Source organism: Agrilus planipennis, unplaced genomic scaffold (genome assembly GCF_000699045.2).
Source record: "Agrilus planipennis isolate EAB-ADULT unplaced genomic scaffold, Apla_2.0 scaffold84, whole genome shotgun sequence".
Taxonomy (NCBI): Eukaryota; Metazoa; Arthropoda; class Insecta; order Coleoptera; family Buprestidae; genus Agrilus; species Agrilus planipennis.
In genome coordinates, this window is record NW_020439025.1 from 793714 (window position 1) to 814249 (window position 20536).

At 34.4% G+C, this 20536-nt stretch overlaps 1 protein-coding gene across 2 annotated transcripts; it reads left to right on the forward strand.

Annotated features, from left to right (window-relative positions):
- The first annotated feature begins 8579 nt into the window (after positions 1 to 8579).
- Positions 8580 to 19797, forward strand: LOC108734916. Of its 2 annotated transcripts, none has more exons than XM_025976394.1 (4): positions 8580 to 8947; positions 9012 to 9102; positions 15613 to 15973; positions 19416 to 19797. In XM_025976394.1, exons 1-4 carry the CDS (start codon positions 8906 to 8908, stop codon positions 19510 to 19512), a joined length of 591 nt encoding a protein of 196 aa, XP_025832179.1. In that variant the 5' UTR covers positions 8580 to 8905; the 3' UTR covers positions 19513 to 19797. The 2 variants fall into 2 exon arrangements, with proteins under 2 accessions (XP_025832179.1, XP_025832180.1); XM_025976395.1 differs by lacking the exon at positions 19416 to 19797 and adding an exon at positions 19050 to 19131 and having other exon boundaries at positions 8583 to 8947.
- Positions 19798 to 20536: the final 739 nt, after the last annotated feature.

The following is a 20536-nucleotide window of genomic DNA, read 5'->3' on the forward strand; positions in this document are numbered from 1 at the left end:
CCTTACCCTGCTTTCACACAGACGGTTTTCTAACGGCAACCGTGCCGTGCCGTGCCGTGCCGTAATTTCATTTTGCTTTGCGTTCACACTGCACACGGTTTTTCACGGTTTAGTTTTGTTTTGATACATGATCAAAATGGACGAAAGAAAAAAACGCATGTTGTTACTAATGATATGGCATAATCGCAGAAAAACACAAAAAACAAGAAGATTTTGGATTCATCCACTACTTGAAAACAGACAATTGATGGGTGAATTTGTAACATTATTTCATGAGCTACGAGAGGATAGCTCCAAATTTTTTAATTATTTTCGAATGTCCATTAGGAGTTTCGATGAATTATGCGTAAAATTGCAAGATGATTTAAAAATTAGTAATAGTCATCAAAATTAATTGACAATGATTACGCTTTATTTAATATCAAGAGGGAAATAAAAAAAAATGAATATCAATCAGAAAACAATCTATCAGAAATAGAAAAAGGTTTTCCTTTCTGTTATGTAACGCTTTGATACCAAAAGAAATCAAATTATTAAAGTTTTCACTGTCTAGCTTATAAGAGATAAAAGAAGATTGTAATATATATCTGTACAAAACCTTGTTTCTTCAAAAATATCCGAGAAAATTTAAATGCTCATATTCAATATATCCTTTGTATTATCTTCCCCAATGATATATTATTAAGAAAGGAGGTAAATTTTTCTTAATTATATAATCTCTACCGATGCTTGGAGTAAGATTTTTACCTTGATAAAGACACTGTTCCAAATATTTTCACAGAGAATAATAATAATAATAGAAAGACAGATACAAAAGAATTCGAGTAGAAATATTTACAAAAGGGTGCAATATAATGTTTAGTCAAATATATGTTTTAAATTAAATATAGCGGTGTTATTATCCGCCACACTATATAATTTCTTCTGTTAACTGCACAATTCAGAGAGAAAAACGATCCTGAAAACAATTTTTGCCGTGTGAACACACGGCACGTGTGAATACTTCTATACACTTGCTTGTTTCACTGTTGCCGTGCAAATCGGACCTGGCAGCACTACACCCATCCCACCTTCACTTTTAGTATTTTATATAGTTTCTTGTATTCTAATGAACGGTTTGCATCAATCACCCTGTATATATCTTTAACACAACAAACTGTGAAGTTTAAAACAATTTGCATTATTTTAATTAGTTTCAAGTAACAGATGTTATGAACATGCAAAAACCGGCTGTTACTTTCATTCAAACATTTTGCGCCTATTCATATATTGGCTAATAAAGGTCATTGAAGAAGTTTGGCTTATCTGATTAAATATGCGACTGTAATAATAAACCTTGACATAAGACTAGAAACAATTGTTGTGTTTCGTTTTCATTTAAATAAACTTTCTCATTTTCACATAACATACAGATATAGCGACAGAGGTGGTTTAGTTTATTACGAAATCGATGATAAATAAAATGGTTTTGGCTGGTGCAGCATTCAGGTTCGACTTTTTCTTTGGGTACATCAATTCATCATAATGAATTATTAATATCTTATGTTGGTATCCCGAGTTAAATAAAAATTCATTTGATAAATTACAAGAATAAATGTTAAATATATTCAAACAAAATTTACCTAATCAGAAACAGAAATACAAATGCAAAACAGATAAATTTCCGACCAAACTGAAAAACCTTCTAAACATCGAGCCACCAAATAACGAAGGACTGACCGTCTATGGTACTCTGACGAGATCAAATCTATTTACATGTGTATCACGTAATTGAGCTGTGGCATCGACTCAATGATTTTGATAATTTGAGAATTCCTCGTAAGCTCTTGTCTAACGCTTAAAATACGTAGCAGCGAATATCCACCAGGTGTACTTCGTTTACTTTCTGTAGCGATGTGACCTTCAGTTTGGCCGGCGCAAAGTAGAAAAGAACAGCACTAGGTCAGAAAAGGAAGGAGACAACTCTCGGTCAAACTCTTAACCGGTGAGGAGCGTATAATCCGTACAATACTGCACGGAAAAATTGACCATTTTATCCACTACAATTGCATTGCTCAAATGTGCTGTTATTGGTACCATTTACTACTGAGAATTTCAACGAGATGTTTATTTATATTTGAAGACATATTAAAGGCTTTAACGCTTGTTTTCGACTCGCACTACTATTCATGATTGAACAAAACTTTTGGCAGGTACTGTATGAAAAAGTATGCTTAATGAACAAGAGTCGAGAGTATAATGAGCTTTTTCTCCCTACCTACGGTTTTGCCAGCGCGCATCCAAGACATTGGAAGAGGCACTTCGCTAGAGAAAGTAAATGAAGTATAGCAATACACTGTTTTTATTTAGACATTATAGGCTCGTTCCAACGCTTTCAACTCAACCCTCTCGTTGAAATCCGCCAATCAAAATTTGATTGGCTTGGTATTTAAACGACTTCTTGAACAGGACTTAGTGACCGAGCGGCATGGCCTAGAGGTTTAGACCATTGCTTAGCATTCGGGAGGACGCCGGTTCGATTCTGGGTCCGTCTGCCTTGGTTTTTCTGTGGTTTCCTTGGATCAGTTGGGCAAATGCTGAGGCAGTAATATTCCACAGATACTCTTTCATTCTCTTCTGTCTTCGTCTTCGTCTTTCGCCCGTCTCATCTTTCTCACCCAAACCAACTCCCACCTATTCCCACGATTCCTGAAAGCAGGCTGAAAAGGGCCTTCCGCCGTAGTCCGGAGGGACTGCCTGCCCACCAGCATTACTGGCTGGTGGGAATGAAACACCTAAAAGCTATTTTTTTTTTCGGGACTTAATGCGGTTTAGAACGTTGGTCTTCAGTTATCAATTCGATTTCGCAGTTCCTTGATACGATAAGTGGTGATTTGGAAGGTGCTGATATCAATTAGGAACTTCAATATTCCAAGGACCATGACATTGAATCCGGAAAACAATATCTATCCAATGTTTTACATTATCTATTTCCAAGGAATCTAGAATTTTTTGGGCATCAGTTAAAGAATTAGAAGGCATTTACGGAATGTCTCTTTCTCCCCTTTTTAAGCTTCTAATACTTTCGATGGCCAATGTGAACAACTTTCATTCATCATTTTATATAATGTTTGATCGGTGATACTAGCAAAAATTTAACGCCAAAAATGTATTTTGCATTTTACAAATAGAAAATACATTTGGAAAAGTATTTTAAATAAAATACAAAATGCTTTTCTCAAAAGAGTATTTAAATGCAATACAAAAATAGGCATTTTTTATTTTGTATTTGCATTTTAAACTATCCGGTGCATCTCTATTTCCAACTACGCCCCTCTGTGTTTTCGGCAGGAAGCTTTTGATTGAGAATCTTAGAATTTCCCAAAGTACTTGATGAAAAGTACTCATGGTGATTGCGGTTACATAAAAGTATGTTTGTCTAAAAATGAAAGCATATTTGTTGAAACGATTTTATACTGTTTGAGAAATTTACAATATTCCCAGAGCTAGTACCTAATTAGGTAGTTACCTGAGTTCACAATAGCTCGTAATAATCACTTTTCTTTTAACATATTCTAATTAACAGCTCGTAGGTCGTACGAAATTCCTAATGCGTGAGTCAGACCCGCACTTTGCTCCTTATTATTAACAGTTCAGATTTCACAACGGTATCACTTATCGTCACTTCATGTTTGTTACGATTTTTCGGATAATTATTCGACAACTTCATCACGGCTATTTTTAAGTAATTTGTCAAATATGATAAAATGTGGATGTAATTGATATTATTAAAATTAGAGTAATATGGTTGTAATGATCACCAAATGTCGTCACGCTCTGTGAACAGGATAGTACTGTAAATTCACTTTTGTTGGGATAATAAGTTCATAATAAATTAATGAATTAACGTAAGTAGGTAGAAGTTTCAACCGAAAAATAATCACTAATGTGGTACAATCATTTTGATAAAGATACCATCGTCAGTGTCTAATACTATTGTAGTTATAATTATTTGTGATATCCTGTTATCTAGATATTTTATTCGCAAAATCCACGAATTCCATCAGGGGCGCAACAAGGGAGGGTCCACGGGTGCCTGAGCACCCACTCAATTGGGTTGGGCGCCCAGTCAATTCCAGTCGATTCAGATAATAACCCAACTTGAAAGTTAGGTTCAAATGGTTCAATATCGTAAATGGGCAGCTGAACTCGATCTTTTCAGCTTATACCCACCCGCAGTATATAAATATTTATAGTATCATGATGCACCCAGTCAAACTGTAACGTTGTTGTGCCCCTGAGTACCATTGTCGGCTGAAATATTGTTGATCTTAATTTTAACGGAGTGGGACCAAATTGATTGTATCTATATGCCACCTATTCTGTTTTTTGTCAAAAAAAAAGTAAGGAAAGAGCGAATATAAAGATAGGAGGCAAAAAATTAGAAGAAGTGACTGATTTTAGGTATCTAGGAAGTTAGATAAGTCAGGACGGAAGGAATAGTAGGGATATAAAGCAGAGGATAGAGCAGAATCGAGTCGCCTTCAATAAAAAGAAGTCACTTTTATGCTCATGAACGGTTAATTTAGAAATTCGAAAATGATTGTTAAAGGTATATGCTTTAGGTGCGGTGCTCTACAGGGTGCGAAACATGGATGATGGGCTTGGTGGAAAAGAAAATAACTAGTTAGAAGTAGAAAAAGCGTTCGAAATGTGGCGTTACTTGCAAATGATGAGGATAACGTGGATAGAGAAGGTTAGAAATGAAAAGATATTAGAAAGAATAGGAGAAAAGAGGTCCCTATGGAAGTCAATAAGAAATAGGCGAAATAGGTTGGTAGGACACCTTCTCAGGCATGAAGGTCTAGTCAGAGACATATTAGAGGCAGAAACAGGAGTTAGGAGGGGTAGAGATAGACCTGGATTAGATTACTATTTGCAAATAGTTAAGGATGTGGGTTGTTCTAGTTTTGTGGATATCCGAAGATTAGCTTAGGATAGTAAAGAGTGGTGGTGCGTGTCCAACCAGTCTTAGGACTGACAATCTTACGATGATGATTATCTATCGTTAAATTTTACTTTGTTTCATCTTGTTGTCATCTATTACCCTTACAGAGAAGGTGTAATAAAAACAAAATATAAACTCTTGGATTAATGATATACGTTCATGATACGTTTTCGCTCAAGTTACATGATTGACTTGATAAAATAATACTATTGTAAGTATACTTGAACGTATTCGATAGGCGTAATTGTATCTTGGATGTCCTTACGAAAGAATGCAACTTTATGGGACGATGTCTCAAAAAGAAGAGTTTTTACCACTTAGCCCCAATTGAGACCTTTGATCTAAATGCTGAGAACTACCAGAATCCAAAGGTTCAGAGATTTTGACAGTGGGGCATTTTTCGTAAGAATCCCTGTGCGAGGTTCTTTCATTTTAAAGTGTAACTATAGAAATATTACTTGGTCGGTTCGTTCGCAGTTGGTATTAGCAAACCTTTTTGGAACAATAACCTGGAAGGACAGACGCGGCTGATGTACTCGATATTTAGTTTTACATGATCTTTCTTTCCGCTATTTTTAAGAAATACTCATAGAATAATTCTATAAAAATGTATTAGTTTGTTTTCCTTCTTTATTTTGACGAGGCAATAAAGCATAGAAATAGATAAAATGGTGAGAAAGCTTTAGACAAGTTTGCTTCTATGAGAGATCACAGGATTGAAATCAATTTTAAAACATAGGTGAGTAAGCAGTTATAAAACATCTGTTTCATTTCATCACGGGTCTTCACTGGGTGTGGATTAGTGATGTAGCGGAAATGTTATTACGGAAACAGGAGTGGAAACAAAAGTAAACAGTAAATTTTTGTGGAAGCGGATGCGGAAGCGGAAGTGTAATGGTTTTAGGTGACTCTATTGAGATTTGACATAAAACGATACGGCACCTGGTGGCAGAAATTTTAACTGCCCAAGCATTGCATTGTAATAAACCGCTATTTTGCAAATTGTGATTATTAATATTTTATATAATATGGAACTAGCCAAATTTCCATTTCGTGCAAAATCAAAGTGCAGAACCGTTTGTGCAGTAAAAGGTTGTACAAGTCGATTAGATAAGGACTTAGATATTACATTTCATAGTTTTCCTACGGTGCAACAGGTCGTAACTATCACAAATGTATTTGGTAATCTTGAGAAAATCGATCAAATTAAAGCTTGGAAAAGAGCTTTAAAAACTAAAAATGTCAGTTCATGTACAAGAGTTTTCTCACTTCATTTTAAAAAAGATGACTACATTTTTCCGGGTAAGTAATAATCGAAAATGTTGTATTTCTATACTTAACCTCACTTTATAACTCCAATGTGATGCTAAAATTTATGCGTTAATTTTTAAAGATGTTGCAGTAAAACGCAGAAAACTGAAAAGGAATGCTGTCCCGTCTAATAACTTACCTAATGTCAAAATAGATAATAGTCGCGAAACTCGAAAAATTAATCGACGTAAAAAATTGAAGGCAGGAAAAAGATTTAGTATCAGAAGAATTAGATCATAACTCATCAAACGGTGAAAATTTATGGAATGTCCAAGCACTAGTAGTACCTCTAACGCGATCAATGCGATATGTTGAAGTGCAAGTATCAAGCGGTATCACTTGTTTTATCAACATTTTTTCCACATTTTATTATGTGGCCAGCTTTCAAAAGTTTTTCGGCTTCCACAACACTTCTTGAGCTTGCATTTGCATTAGCCCAATCAAAAATTGTTTTTAAATTTATCATTAGAAAAATTAAAAATCACAATATGCAACGCTTTCTATAATACTGATGCAATGTATGGACAGCCATCTTTATTAGGCCGCGCCCACATGTCACATCCCAATAGTGAAGTTGTTCTACGCCGTTTTCGCGAATATGTTGACACTTTCATCGTTAACATTAACAAAATAATTCCAAATAGCACTTCTTTTTTAGCTTCAAAATTGCACTTACTACACTGAACAAATACTATACAAAATAAATAAACCCTATAACTGTGGTAATGTTTTCTAAATGAAATTATTAGGAGAATTATTACAGGAGACCTGGAAGTCCGGGATGTTTTCAGTTTGAAGTAGGGAATCAATTAGAGAATAAAATTTAGAAAATGTCAATATATGAAATACTAGGATAGATTTAAGCCCTCAACTATGATAAAGGTGTTTGTACACAGAAGATATTATTATTAACAATAGTTTGGCGACTATAACGTTCCACATTGTCGCTAATGCTTCGTAAACATAAACGGTTGATAATAATACATTCACAATGATTCAGTGAGGTAGCTGAAAGCTGGTGCGGGTAGCCAACAGATAAAAGTAATAAATTTTTACGACTTGTTTTATTGTTCCGATACATTGATTTTCAGAAATATAAGAAATAAGATTCTAAGTTCCATTAAGCTTCCGGGTAAATTTCTAGATAATGGCCCCTACCCCCTTCGGGGGGATCGAAAGAGGAGGTCTCCCCCACCACTGTACCATAAAAAGTTCGTGGCGATCTCACTTCCATAAAAAGTTATTGGGGTTCAAAGTTAATAAATATGCCAATTTTTATACATTTCTAGGCATGTAAATATTTATATAGTCATTCTTAAACAATATTCAAAGGTAAAACTAATGAAAAATACATAAAAATATTGAGAAAGTTATATAAAACATTATTTAAATAGCTTTATCAATAGGGTAGGTTAGGTTAGGTTATCGGGTTTTGTTCAAGTGATCACCCTCTTTCGATCCTCCACCTCTACCCGCTTGAAAATAATTATTTTATTGAATTTTATTTGAATTATAGTGTATGAAAATTGTCAAAATAATCAACTTTCAACCCCCATAACTTCTTATGGGGGTGAGACCGCCGCAATTTTTTATGGGGTTTTTCTCAGGTGACCACCCTCTTTCGATCCCCCCTACCCCCACCCCCATCTAACCCCCATAACTTTATATGGGGGTGAGACCGCCACGAACTTTTTATGGTACAGTGGCGGGGGAGACCTCCTCTTTCGATACCACCCACCCCCACCCCCGAAGGGCCATGGCCATGGCCATTATCTACACATTTACCAGCTTCCGTTATAGAAATGCGGAACCAGATGCAGTAGCGGATGTGAAAAAGTATGCGGAACTTCCGTAATTGCGGAAGCGGTAGTAGGGGTTTGCAACACTGATGTTGATGTACCCCCCATTTTCCTCTAATATGTTACGCCATTGGGTATTGCTACTTTTCAATAAAAATAAACCATAATGGAATGTAGAACAAAATTAATAAGGCTAAAATCTATTTTAATCACAAATGTGTACATAAATAGGATGTATTGTATAAACGAAGAGAGATAACTAAATCGAGCAAACAATACTAGAAGGGCATTTATATTTCATTTTTATACGAAAGTAAACAAATACACCATGTTCCAGTATTTAGTAAATCCATTCTGTTTAGTGGAATCTTGGTATAAATTCTCCTTCTGACGCCTTTTAAACGTCTTTTTTCAATAATTATCTGAACTCTTTAGTAACGTTAACGATTAACGGTTAATCGTATCTAGTGACCCTTGTCATAAAGTTCGCATTGTGGCTGAACACTTTTTTGTGGCCTACACAAATACACACAATTGGACCGTGTACTTGTAATTACTTGGACTTATCACACAAATATTAATTTGTTTGTACAAAACGGTCTAAAGTTAAATCATCGCTTCTTTTATTTGTTAAGATATGAAATCGAAAGGTCTGGAGGCTACACTCACAATATAGTAATAATTAAAAATACTTAGTATAGATCACGTTTAACAGTCGTATACGCGGGTAGGTGTAAGACGGAATCGTGCCTAGTGGGCATAATAAACTCAATAATTAAAACAAAAGCGAAATAAAAAACGAAGAACAATGCAGTTTGTTGAATCAGTGGTGTACCTTGGAATATTGTGTGTAAGCAATAAGTTACATTTTTGTACAAGCGACAGGAGATAAAAGGTACCGTTTTGTGTTGTAGATTCATTATCCGTTAAAGATCACCTTGGCCACATCTAGGACAGCGAAGGAGCTCGTGGAAAAAGGAATTAACGTTCACAAGCAGGTGTCCTGTAAGTTATATTAGTAATACATCTGCATTTCATATATGTCTATTTTATCTCAAACGTAAGCTAACACTAAATAAACTTGTTATGCATTGCAATGGTATTATTGTAGTTGTGCATTTTATTGATACGCATGCTAGGTCAATAATAATGATGACATCTAGATAACATTTGCGGATAATGTAAAGGGAGTTTATTCCAGGTGTCGTTACTAGGATATTCAATTGATAAATTGACCGTAAATATTGATACGATATCTACAGTTTAAAGCCTCACAACCATCGATAGGTATAGATTTCACACAGATTAAATGGATTTTACTGTTTCATTATTTTTATTAAGTTTTAAACAAATCTTTTATCTATTTAATACCAGAGCCTTTACTACAACTTTTTTTTTTAATTTATTTGCTAATGAGCTTGTACATGTGCTGTACAAGTTCGAGCTTCCACTCTTTGGATCACGAAGTGGATCCCTTTGGTGATTTATTTTCGTAATTAATAAATTTGAAATCTGCATTAACCGACAATCATTTCATCCTTAATGATTCAATCCCGTGACGGTCTAAAGAACATTCCAGAAAAACCCCAGGATGTTGATTTCATGATATGAGCACAGTATCGATTAGCCAGTCCAATTTATTAATGAAATAGCACATGTTATTCGTTATCAAAACATTCGTGGAACATGACACTCAGTTTCTTAATTTATCTAACATGTTTAGACTTTAGATTATGACCTTACCTTACTGTTTAACGCTTTGGGAATCATGAAGATTCTGTTTTAATTTTGTGAAATTTATGCCATGAATAGTTTCGCGGTGAGGCATTGAGCGATACTGTTTCAATGTTTTGATTATGAGGATTACAGAAATATGGGTTCCTGAAGTTTTAGAGTTAGGGGGTTACAGGATTATGAAGATATATATTAGGTGACTGTGTAATCAACTTACAGCCGAAACTAAACCAATTTGAATAAAATGTTAAGAGCATATTTTGACGATTTTACATGGAGGCGCACCAAGAACATATTTTGGGAAAATCCAATGTCTGTTTAATAATCTCTCAGTTAGCCGTAGACAAAACGGTCTAAAATTGTACTTTTTGGTTGAAAATTTTTTTTACATTTCATGCCACTGCAAATTTCCTTGGTTTTAATTTTACATTTAAAATTTTTTAATAGTTTTTAAATAATTGCAAAATTTTAATTTAATTTTCAAATTAACAGACTCAGTGCTTCATTCTTTTACAGCCAATGCTTATTTATTCTATTCAATTAACTTTCATTAATATAATAGAAAAATGCCCATTTAATGTCTTACCAGTATCACATTATAGGTTTGATTCCCCACCTTGTACAAAACAAGATACGTCAATTTTTGATGTCAATTAATATAGTAAGGCAAAAGGTTCGGCAAAAGTTGCATGAGCGAATAGAGATAGGCCGAGTACTCAGTTTGGATCTGCTACCTGACGGGTGCAGTACTTTTTTTGGATCCGACCCGGTACTATCCGTCAATAGTCACATATTTCCTCTAAATGATCGGTAACAACCTTTGTTTTGCATAAACTGGCATCGTTCAGTATGTAGGAACTTCTAAAAACTGTTGGTGATAGTGATAAGCAAAATTGGTACAAGACCAAGACAAAGACTGTATTTATACTAACAAGCTCAAGACCAAAACCCTGATCAAACGAACAAGACTAAGACTATAATTAAGACCGAATATGCAAGACTAATATCACATATGCAGGACTAAACGAAAAATTATTACTTCCTGTGGATTTATGAGTTAAACTGTTTGAAACAGTATTAATTTATTCTTTTCTTGAAACAAAACATTTTCAATATTTGAAATTTTCAGTTTGCTTTACTAGATTTTAACACTAAATAGAGAAAAGAAACTTTACCTCTATTTGAAAAAAGGGATCTATACAAGAATGCATACGGAGTAAGTGCTCCTTGTTCGTTTATGCAGATAACACATGGTTAAAATCAGTTTTTTTTATATATTTTACTTTTTTCAAACACCTTGTACTATTTTGTTCGTAAAGAGAAAAAACCAATCTATGCATTGGAGGAAGAGCAAGTTCTCCAGTTTTCATAACTCCCAATTAATGCATTTTTCATAACTGTCAATTGATGTATTAGAGGAACAGCAAGTTCTCCAGTTTTCATAACTCTCAATTTATGCATTTAGGAAGGCAAGTTCTGTAGTTTTCATAACTGTCAATTTGTCTATTAGAGGAAGAGCAAGTTCTCTAGTGTTCATAACTCTCAATTTATGGATTTAGGAAGAGCAAGTTCTCCAATTTTCATAACTGTCAATTTGTACATTAGAGAAACAACAAGTTGTTCTCCGATTTTCATAACTCCCAACCTATGCATTGGAGATAGAGCAAGTTGTTCATTTTTCATAACTGTCAATTGATGTATGAGAGGAACAGCAAGTTCTCCAGTTTTCATAACTCTCAATTTATGCATTTAGGAAGGCAAGTTCTCTAGTTTTCATAACTCTCAATTTGTCTATTAGAGGAAGAGCAAGTTCTCTAGTGTTCATAACTCTCAATTTATGGATTTAGGAAGAGCAAGTTCTCCAATTTTCATAACTGTCAATTTGTACATTAGAGAAACAACAAGTTGTTCTCCGATTTTCATAACTCCCAACCTATGCATTGGAGATAGAGCAAGTTGTTCATTTTTCATAACTGTCAATTGATGTATGAGAGGAACAGCAAGTTCTCCAGTTTTCATAACTCTCAATTTATGCATTTAGGAAGGCAAGTTCTCTAGTTTTCATAACTCTCAATTTATGGATTTAGGAAGAGCAAGTTCTCCAGTTTTCATAACTGTCAATTTGTGCATTAGAGAAACAACAAGTTGTTCTCCGATTTTCATAACTCCCAACTTATGCATTGGAGAAAGAGCAAGTTCTTCATTTTTGATAACTGTCAATTCGTATATTAGAAGACGAGCAAGTTGTCCAGTTTTCATAACTCTCACAACTATCGACATTATCTTAATTCATTTGTCATGATAAGCTCGCATGTATGACAGAAAGTTTTAGCGTTTAAGACAATTTTTGTGTCGGTAAATAAACTTTGTGCGTAGAAGAATTATTAAGAAAACGTAAGTGTCAGATTAAATGAGCAAGACCGAGACTTACCACGCAAGACCAGAATGGGACAGTCATGGTCTTGGTCTTGCTTCGCTCATTACTAGTTGGTGACAGGTTACCATGAATTTTAATGCAGTGTTGTTATCTTCCGTACTTTATCCGCTGCGGTAATTAATAATATAAGAGTTTATAAATATTTTTGCATTATCTTACGGAATTCTTTCAAATACTCTACATTCGCTGTAATTTAAATACGTAGCTAAAAAACCTCGAACAAAGTCCACGTTCGAAGGCAGATTTTTTTTATTAATTTGTTAATAGTAATCTGTTTATAATATTTGGGTTACTAAACAAATTATTTTGACCCAATAATTAGGTGCTTTAAAAACGTTTCTTATATCATAGATAACGTAGAGAATTATGGTTTCAAAATCCATTTTTACGTTCNTGCATTTAGGAAGGCAAGTTCTGTAGTTTTCATAACTGTCAATTTGTCTATTAGAGGAAGAGCAAGTTCTCTAGTGTTCATAACTCTCAATTTATGGATTTAGGAAGAGCAAGTTCTCCAATTTTCATAACTGTCAATTTGTACATTAGAGAAACAACAAGTTGTTCTCCGATTTTCATAACTCCCAACCTATGCATTGGAGATAGAGCAAGTTGTTCATTTTTCATAACTGTCAATTGATGTATGAGAGGAACAGCAAGTTCTCCAGTTTTCATAACTCTCAATTTATGCATTTAGGAAGGCAAGTTCTGTAGTTTTCATAACTGTCAATTTGTCTATTAGAGGAAGAGCAAGTTCTCTAGTTCTCATAACTCTCAATTTATGGATTTAGGAAGAGCAAGTTCTCCAGTTTTCATAACTGTCAATTTATGGATTTAGGAAGAGCAAGTTCTCCAGTTTTCATAACTGTCAATTTATGGATTTAGGAAGAGCAAGTTCTCCAGTTTTCATAACTGTCAATTTATGGATTTAGGAAGAGCAAGTTCTCCAGTTTTCATAACTGTCAATTTATGGATTTAAGAAGAGCAAGTTCTCCAGTTTTCATAACTCTCAATTTATGCATTTAGGAAGGCAAGTTCTGTAGTTTTCATAACTGTCAATTTGTCTATTAGAGGAAGAGCAAGTTCTCTAGTGTTCATAACTCTCAATTTATGGATTTAGGAAGAGCAAGTTCTCCAATTTTCATAACTGTCAATTTGTACATTAGAGAAACAACAAGTTGTTCTCCGATTTTCATAACTCCCAACCTATGCATTGGAGATAGAGCAAGTTGTTCATTTTTCATAACTGTCAATTGATGTATGAGAGGAACAGCAAGTTCTCCAGTTTTCATAACTCTCAATTTATGCATTTAGGAAGGCAAGTTCTCTAGTTTTCATAACTCTCAATTTATGGATTTAGGAAGAGCAAGTTCTCCAGTTTTCATAACTGTCAATTTGTGCATTAGAGAAACAACAAGTTGTTCTCCGATTTTCATAACTCCCAACTTATGCATTGGAGAAAGAGCAAGTTCTTCATTTTTGATAACTGTCAATTCGTATATTAGAAGACGAGCAAGTTGTCCAGTTTTCATAACTCTCACAACTATCGACATTATCTTAATTCATTTGTCATGATAAGCTCGCATGTATGACAGAAAGTTTTAGCGTTTAAGACAATTTTTGTGTCGGTAAATAAACTTTGTGCGTAGAAGAATTATTAAGAAAACGTAAGTGTCAGATTAAATGAGCAAGACCGAGACTTACCACGCAAGACCAGAATGGGACAGTCATGGTCTTGGTCTTGCTTCGCTCATTACTAGTTGGTGACAGGTTACCATGAATTTTAATGCAGTGTTGTTATCTTCCGTACTTTATCCGCTGCGGTAATTAATAATATAAGAGTTTATAAATATTTTTGCATTATCTTACGGAATTCTTTCAAATACTCTACATTCGCTGTAATTTAAATACGTAGCTAAAAAACCTCGAACAAAGTCCACGTTCGAAGGCAGATTTTTTTTATTAATTTGTTAATAGTAATCTGTTTATAATATTTGGGTTACTAAACAAATTATTTTGACCCAATAATTAGGTGCTTTAAAAACGTTTCTTATATCATAGATAACGTAGAGAATTATGGTTTCAAAATCCATTTTTACGTTCAGTCAGATCGTTAAGTCCTTAAATATTTGATTAATATTTATTATCACGCTATAATAAAATTGTAATTCGGTAAGGTTTCGGTGATTTGAAGTTAAATTCGTAAAGTCAACGGTTTTTATCTCAGAATCAAATCGAACCAGAGAAGAAAATGTTTTTTTTCAGCTGAGTTAAAAAAGAGAGGTTTCCAATTCGACTGTATCTTTTTGCGCACACTCGATTTCTTTGCGCTCATTTTTCTTCTTTCTTCAATTGAGATGATTGAGCTTTGGTTTGCACGTCATAACCATAAACCCATGATTCGTCACATGCTATGACCCTCAGGAGAAAACTTGGATCGTCATGGAAAGAGTTTAACGGCTCTTAGTAATGTTAATGCGTACATACAACTTCGGTACGAATTTCGCGGCGACTAGTCAAATGGTCTCCCAAATCATTGGCAAAAATCGGATGACAGGAGCCAATCAATGTCTCTAACGGTGACTCGACGATTGGCCAATACTATTTTCTTCTCTTCGTCAATGTTTTTGTCTGTTATTGACGTGCTCGGGCGTCCGGCACGCTCTTCGTTGTTCACATCTTCTTGGCACTCAGAGAACATTTTATACCACCTATAAACGTTGCTTAGGTCCAAGGTAGCTTCACCATATGCCACAGTCAACATTCGGAATGCATCCGCGCGTTTAACTTTGTTTTTCAATACAAAATTTGATACAGATTCTTTGATCCACTTTTAGGAGTAGATAAAAATCGAAAACGAGCCAAAACACGTGCAAAAATTAACTCAACATTCAACATGGCTGAACTTGTCGGTATTAGTGAGAGATATTAGTACCAACATAACGCCATAAAAAAATGAAAATCAAATATACGTAACCCGCGGAAATTCGCCATATTTTTTAAACGGGCCTCGTTCATGATACCAAAAAATCACCACCAACTAACATCCCTAGAATTCGGGTAAATGGTCACCTGGATAGAATGGCTAGTAAAAAAATAGGTTTTCATCTAAAGAAATTCACCACTGTATCGTTAATATCTAACTACAAAACAGTCTGCGGGTTCTTGCGCATAATAAACGTCCTAGAAAACGAGTCCCCTTTAGGTCTCGGGTCTAGGGTGGACCGTCTCTCCGCCCATGTTATGCTACTACATCTTATTTTACTGGTATATGTATCCTGTATTACCAATTAATTTTCGGGTACTTGGATGGATATATTAAAGTTGATTGTATTTTCTGTTTGTTTCAGCAAATGTCAACACCACCGTTGCCAAACAGTACCAAACACTAAACGATTACCTATCATCAATAAAAGAATATATTTTGAATGTACCAAATACAGTTCGCTCGTTAGTCTACAGTTTCATACCATTCGGATTAGCGAATGGCAGTTCACAACAGGAACCGAAGAACCAATACGAGAAAACGTTTTTGAAATTCCAAGTGGCTGCTTTTGAAAAGGAGCGCGTTGAATATCAGAAAGAAATTCGAAGGCTGCAAGATGAACTGCAGAGGACGCAGAATAAGTCTAATAATTTTGATAAAGAAAAGCAAAAGTATGAAAAACAGATTAAAACTTTGGAAGAGAATCTCGCTGCAACGAATGCAAGGTACGTACGCACATGCAAATTGATCTAAAAATTTTAATGAGAGATCTTGTGGTAGCGCTAGTAAATTTTGCGATTGATGATTGAACAAACCTCTATCAAAACCAGTAGACATCTTTTTTTTGTAAAACTACTTGTGTTAGAACAACGTGAGGTCATCACTGATCATAATAGGTACCATTTATTTTATTTGGTCATTAGTTTGTTAATTCTTTTTTATCGAACGAGCTTATTGAAATTGTAAGGAATTTTGAGAAAACTTGAAGACATTTTACGCTGAACACTTGGCTGTACTTGCTATTTTGATGGTAGGTTACCAAATCAACAAAAGCTTATTTCAGATTAGACCCCTTTATTGGTACCTAATGCTTCATTAGTTTAAATGTATTATATATTTTACATAAAATTTGATATTATGGTGTAAGTTGAAAGTGAATCATTCTCGCCATCATCATAGTCTTCAAACCGAAAAGACAGGCACCCCCCCCTTCTTCCTACCTTGAGCCAACTTTGCATTTCTCGAAAACTTGGCAACAGTAATCTGGTTAAGGTCTACCTCTATCCCTCTTAACTCCTATTTCTACTTCTAGTATGTCTCTTGCTAATGCTCTATGTTTGAAAAAAATGTCCTACCAACCTACCTTGCCGGCGTTTTGTTAATCTCCATACTCTTCCTTTGTTGGTAACCTTTTACATCCACGGCATTCTAAACATTCTACATTTCAAGCACTTCTAGCATTCTTTTTCCTCAGTGCCTCCTCTATCCATCTTTCACACCCATAGAGAGTCGTATCTACTCCAAACATCACCTTTGATGCGGTGATTTCTTCCGCGTTGTTTTGCCATGGTCCACGGGGTTTTGATGTTCCAGACGTGTCGCCCTTCTTTGCTGGTGACATCTTTTACTTACGTGCAAAATTAATAATGAACTACTACCAAATAAGGACTCTCTTGATTCACTACTAACGCCAAGGATTTATCATATACCTTATGGATGCGGCAAGGACTATATTGGTATGACAGCGCAGCATACTTACGAGGAAAAATGAACAAAAATGAGGAATTAGATTACTCCAATTCCGAAAATAGCTGACCATGCTCTTAAGGAAGATCACACCGGCCAGTTGAAGAACACACCCCTCCCTGGTTTCTACAACCCGGTTAGGCATGAAGCTTTAGAACTAGAACAACATTCCAATACCATAAGCAGAGATGAGGAGTTAGACATTAGTAAAGATTAGAAACCTGTAATGAAAAATAAACAGAATGCAATCAACTGGAAAAGAACAAATAAACAAGACAGCATGGGCCCAACGAAGTCGAAAATCCTTTGCTGTAGCAACTTCAATATAAAAAGCGTCTGCAACCGTCAATCACCACTGAAGATGCAGCCAGAGAAGGTCAAACATCAAAACTCCATGGACCACGGCGACATACTGTAATTTGTATAAGATTTTTCTCTCTGTGAAACCGGCCGGAACACCCAATTTCGCCGCCCTTCGCTTTGGGCATTTGCCCGGCTGCCTCCTTCCCCTCAGATCGGACCCTAGATACTTAATGAATTTTTGTACAATTTGCGAACGCATTTTCGACCAATTCATTTCCTATTTTTTCCATATTTTTATTTAATTCATTTTGTACGATGTTTTTAAGAAATATTAAATTCCTACCTACAAGTTCCAATTGATTCGAAGATAGCTTTGAATAAAAAAAAGGACCAATAAAATATACGGGTTTGATTAAAAATTAAAATTATAGCTTTTCTGAATAGCTATATGAAGGGAGGTACTAATATACATACATGAAAAGTGATTAAACATATTTAAATTAAAAATGTAATAATGAAGATGTATTAGAAAGAGCATAAGAACAAAGGATTATATGGAAGTCAATAAGAAAGATTGGTAAGACACTTTCTCGGGCATAAAAGGCATATAAGCGACATATTAGAAGCAGAAACAGATGTTAAAAGGAGTAGAGGTAGACCTAAATTGGTTTACTATTCACAAATAGTTGTGGGATGTTCTAGTTGCAAGGAAATGCGAAGATTAGTTTATAATAGGAAGGAGTGGAAGTCCGTGTCTTACCAGTCTTAGGACTGACGACCTTATGATGATGAATAATGATTATTAAATTATTCTGTTAATTTGTTTACCTGCACAGTGATACAAATTTTTGTTCAAAATCGCAATTGTGGTGTCATCTTTGAAAAGGAATTGGAAACATAATTTAAGTGGTCAACACAACTGTAGTTAACTTACTCTGTGAATCCCTGAACATGTATGTTGCCGTATAGATGACAGTAATAGTCCAAAAAATTTAAAACGAATTCATAATTTGAAATAGCAGTATTCCAAAAAATTTCCAAGTTACTACACTTTTAGTGACATAATGAAAAATATACACAATTTTCTCATTTCAATTGTAGATACAGAATAATTGACATTCAGATTGTAACGTTAACCAATTAATACATCAATCAACGCTACAACAAAAAAGCGCTTTTAGACTGTTAATTGCAATTACGTAATCCAATCAACATTAAAAAAAATATGTTTTTAAATATCGAAATGAATCTGGTAATAAATACTTCCCTAGGCATTTTCAAGCACTATCGGTTAGGGAGGAGATACAACCTCAGCGTCACAAAAATAAGAAGCATATGCATAGATAAAGTGACGAAACTTGGAATGGCATTTTGTAGTTAGTGCCAAAAAAATATTGAGTAAAAATGGTTTATCTTTTATTAAGAATAATCTGAAAGAAATTTTGGGAGGATAAGAAATTAATTTTCTTAAAACAAAAATAACTGTTTATTTTTCAGAAAATTATATATAATATGAATAATCATTAAATGAGTTTCAATTATTAATCTATTTGGATTTTTTAAAAATGCTTGAGATAGGGCAGAACAGAGGACGTAAATAAGAAATAGGCGAGATAGGTTGGCAAGACACCCTCTCAGGCATGAAGGGCTAGTCAGACATATGTTAAACGCAGAAATAGGAGTTAAAAGAAGTAGAGCTAAATCTAGATTACATTACTGTTCGCAAATAGTTAATGATGTGTTATGCTCTAGTTTTAGGAAAATGCGAAGATTAGCTCAGGATAGGAAAAAGTGGAGGTGCGTGTCCGACCAGTCTTAGGACTTACGGCTTTATAATGATGAATGAATTCTTAACCTAATTAGATGTTTTATTGTAATAATTACTACTATAAAAGGACAAAGCAAATCCACCACTGAGAATACGCCAAAGACATCCCTTATCAATTCAGCTTCTTTATAGGTACTAAGTAGGTCACTTCTAAAGGCAATTAACAATATTATTAAGTCTAAAAATTAAACCTGAAAATTGTTTTGTGCACAAGCGTTGTTTTGTTTTATTTTGTTCCAACAATATGAGATGATTTTTCATCGTAACTAATAAATTGTGTTAATCAATAGGTTTCAGCAGTTGTTCAAATTCAGTTTCTTATTAATAACGATCGGGAGTTTGTCCTGCTTATCCATGTACTCTGTGGCCAGTTTCCATAATGTGTAGTCCTAGGATAAATACCTATATCCATCCCCTCGGGCATCCGTACTACCCCATCCAAGATTTCCGAGTGGAATTAGGAAATTTTTTATCTTATCTTAATTATCTTTATCTGAAATTTATTTAGTTACGTCATTAGTAAAATTATTTTTAAAAAATGTAACGTCTTCAGGGGGAACCTTCCACGAAATAGGTAAAAACAATAATGTCTACTTATAATCAGTTAGGACATGTTTGCTATTTTGATTAGCATTTATAGATACTTAAATAATAAATATTTAGTTGATAAAACGTATTTTTATTTTCTTTATCAACAATATAATAAAACGTTAAGTGATAATTTACATAAGTGTATATAGCAAAAACATATGGAAAAATGATATATGGATATCAAAAATGGCATGTAGACAGTAAAGTAAATTTTATCTTTTCTCTATATACTGACAAATGCCTACTCATAATTACATGATGTATGTATGTAGGTGGACAGGATGGTTGTAACCAAAATTTCTTTATAAGCAAGAAACGTATGTTTGATGTAGGTACAACCAAGTTTGTTATAACTACGTGATAACAGAGTACAGACACATTACGAAACAAAAATAACAATAACTTCGCTGTACATTCTATAACACAAACTTAACAAACGAGTTTCCTTGTAATTACCATGATCGTTATAGAATGTAACATGAATGTTGTGAGTCTTCATCATCATAATGTCGTCAGTCCTAAGACTGAACGCGCCCCTCCACTCTTTCCTATCCTGAACTAATCTTCGCATTATAAGTTATAAAAAAAAAACAGAGGATCCCTCATTTCAAAAAGCAAAAGGAAGATGTAATTTTAAATTTAATAGGCAATGTCAAAATTTTTGCTAGAAAAGTTAAAAGGATTTTTAGAAATTATCGAAAACGAAGACTTCCTGGAAGAATTGATAAGATAAAATTACAAACCTTTTACTAGATAAAATAATTCGAAGTGTTTTGTATCCCTGTCGAAACTGCCAGACGCGGATCGCGATTTCGATTTT

What these genes read in the sequence shown, in the direction of transcription:
- LOC108734916 (XM_025976394.1), top strand. Translation starts at nt 8,906, where the DNA reads ATGCAGTTTGTTGAATCAGTGGTGTACCTTGGAATATTGTGT. An exon ending in TGTACCTTGGAATATTGTGT is followed by an intron (nt 8,948 to 9,011) that starts GTAAGCAATAAG and finishes TTTGTGTTGTAG; the next exon opens with ATTCATTATCCGTTAAAGAT. An exon ending in CTCGCTGCAACGAATGCAAG is followed by an intron (nt 15,974 to 19,415) that starts GTACGTACGCAC and finishes GTTAATCAATAG; the next exon opens with GTTTCAGCAGTTGTTCAAAT.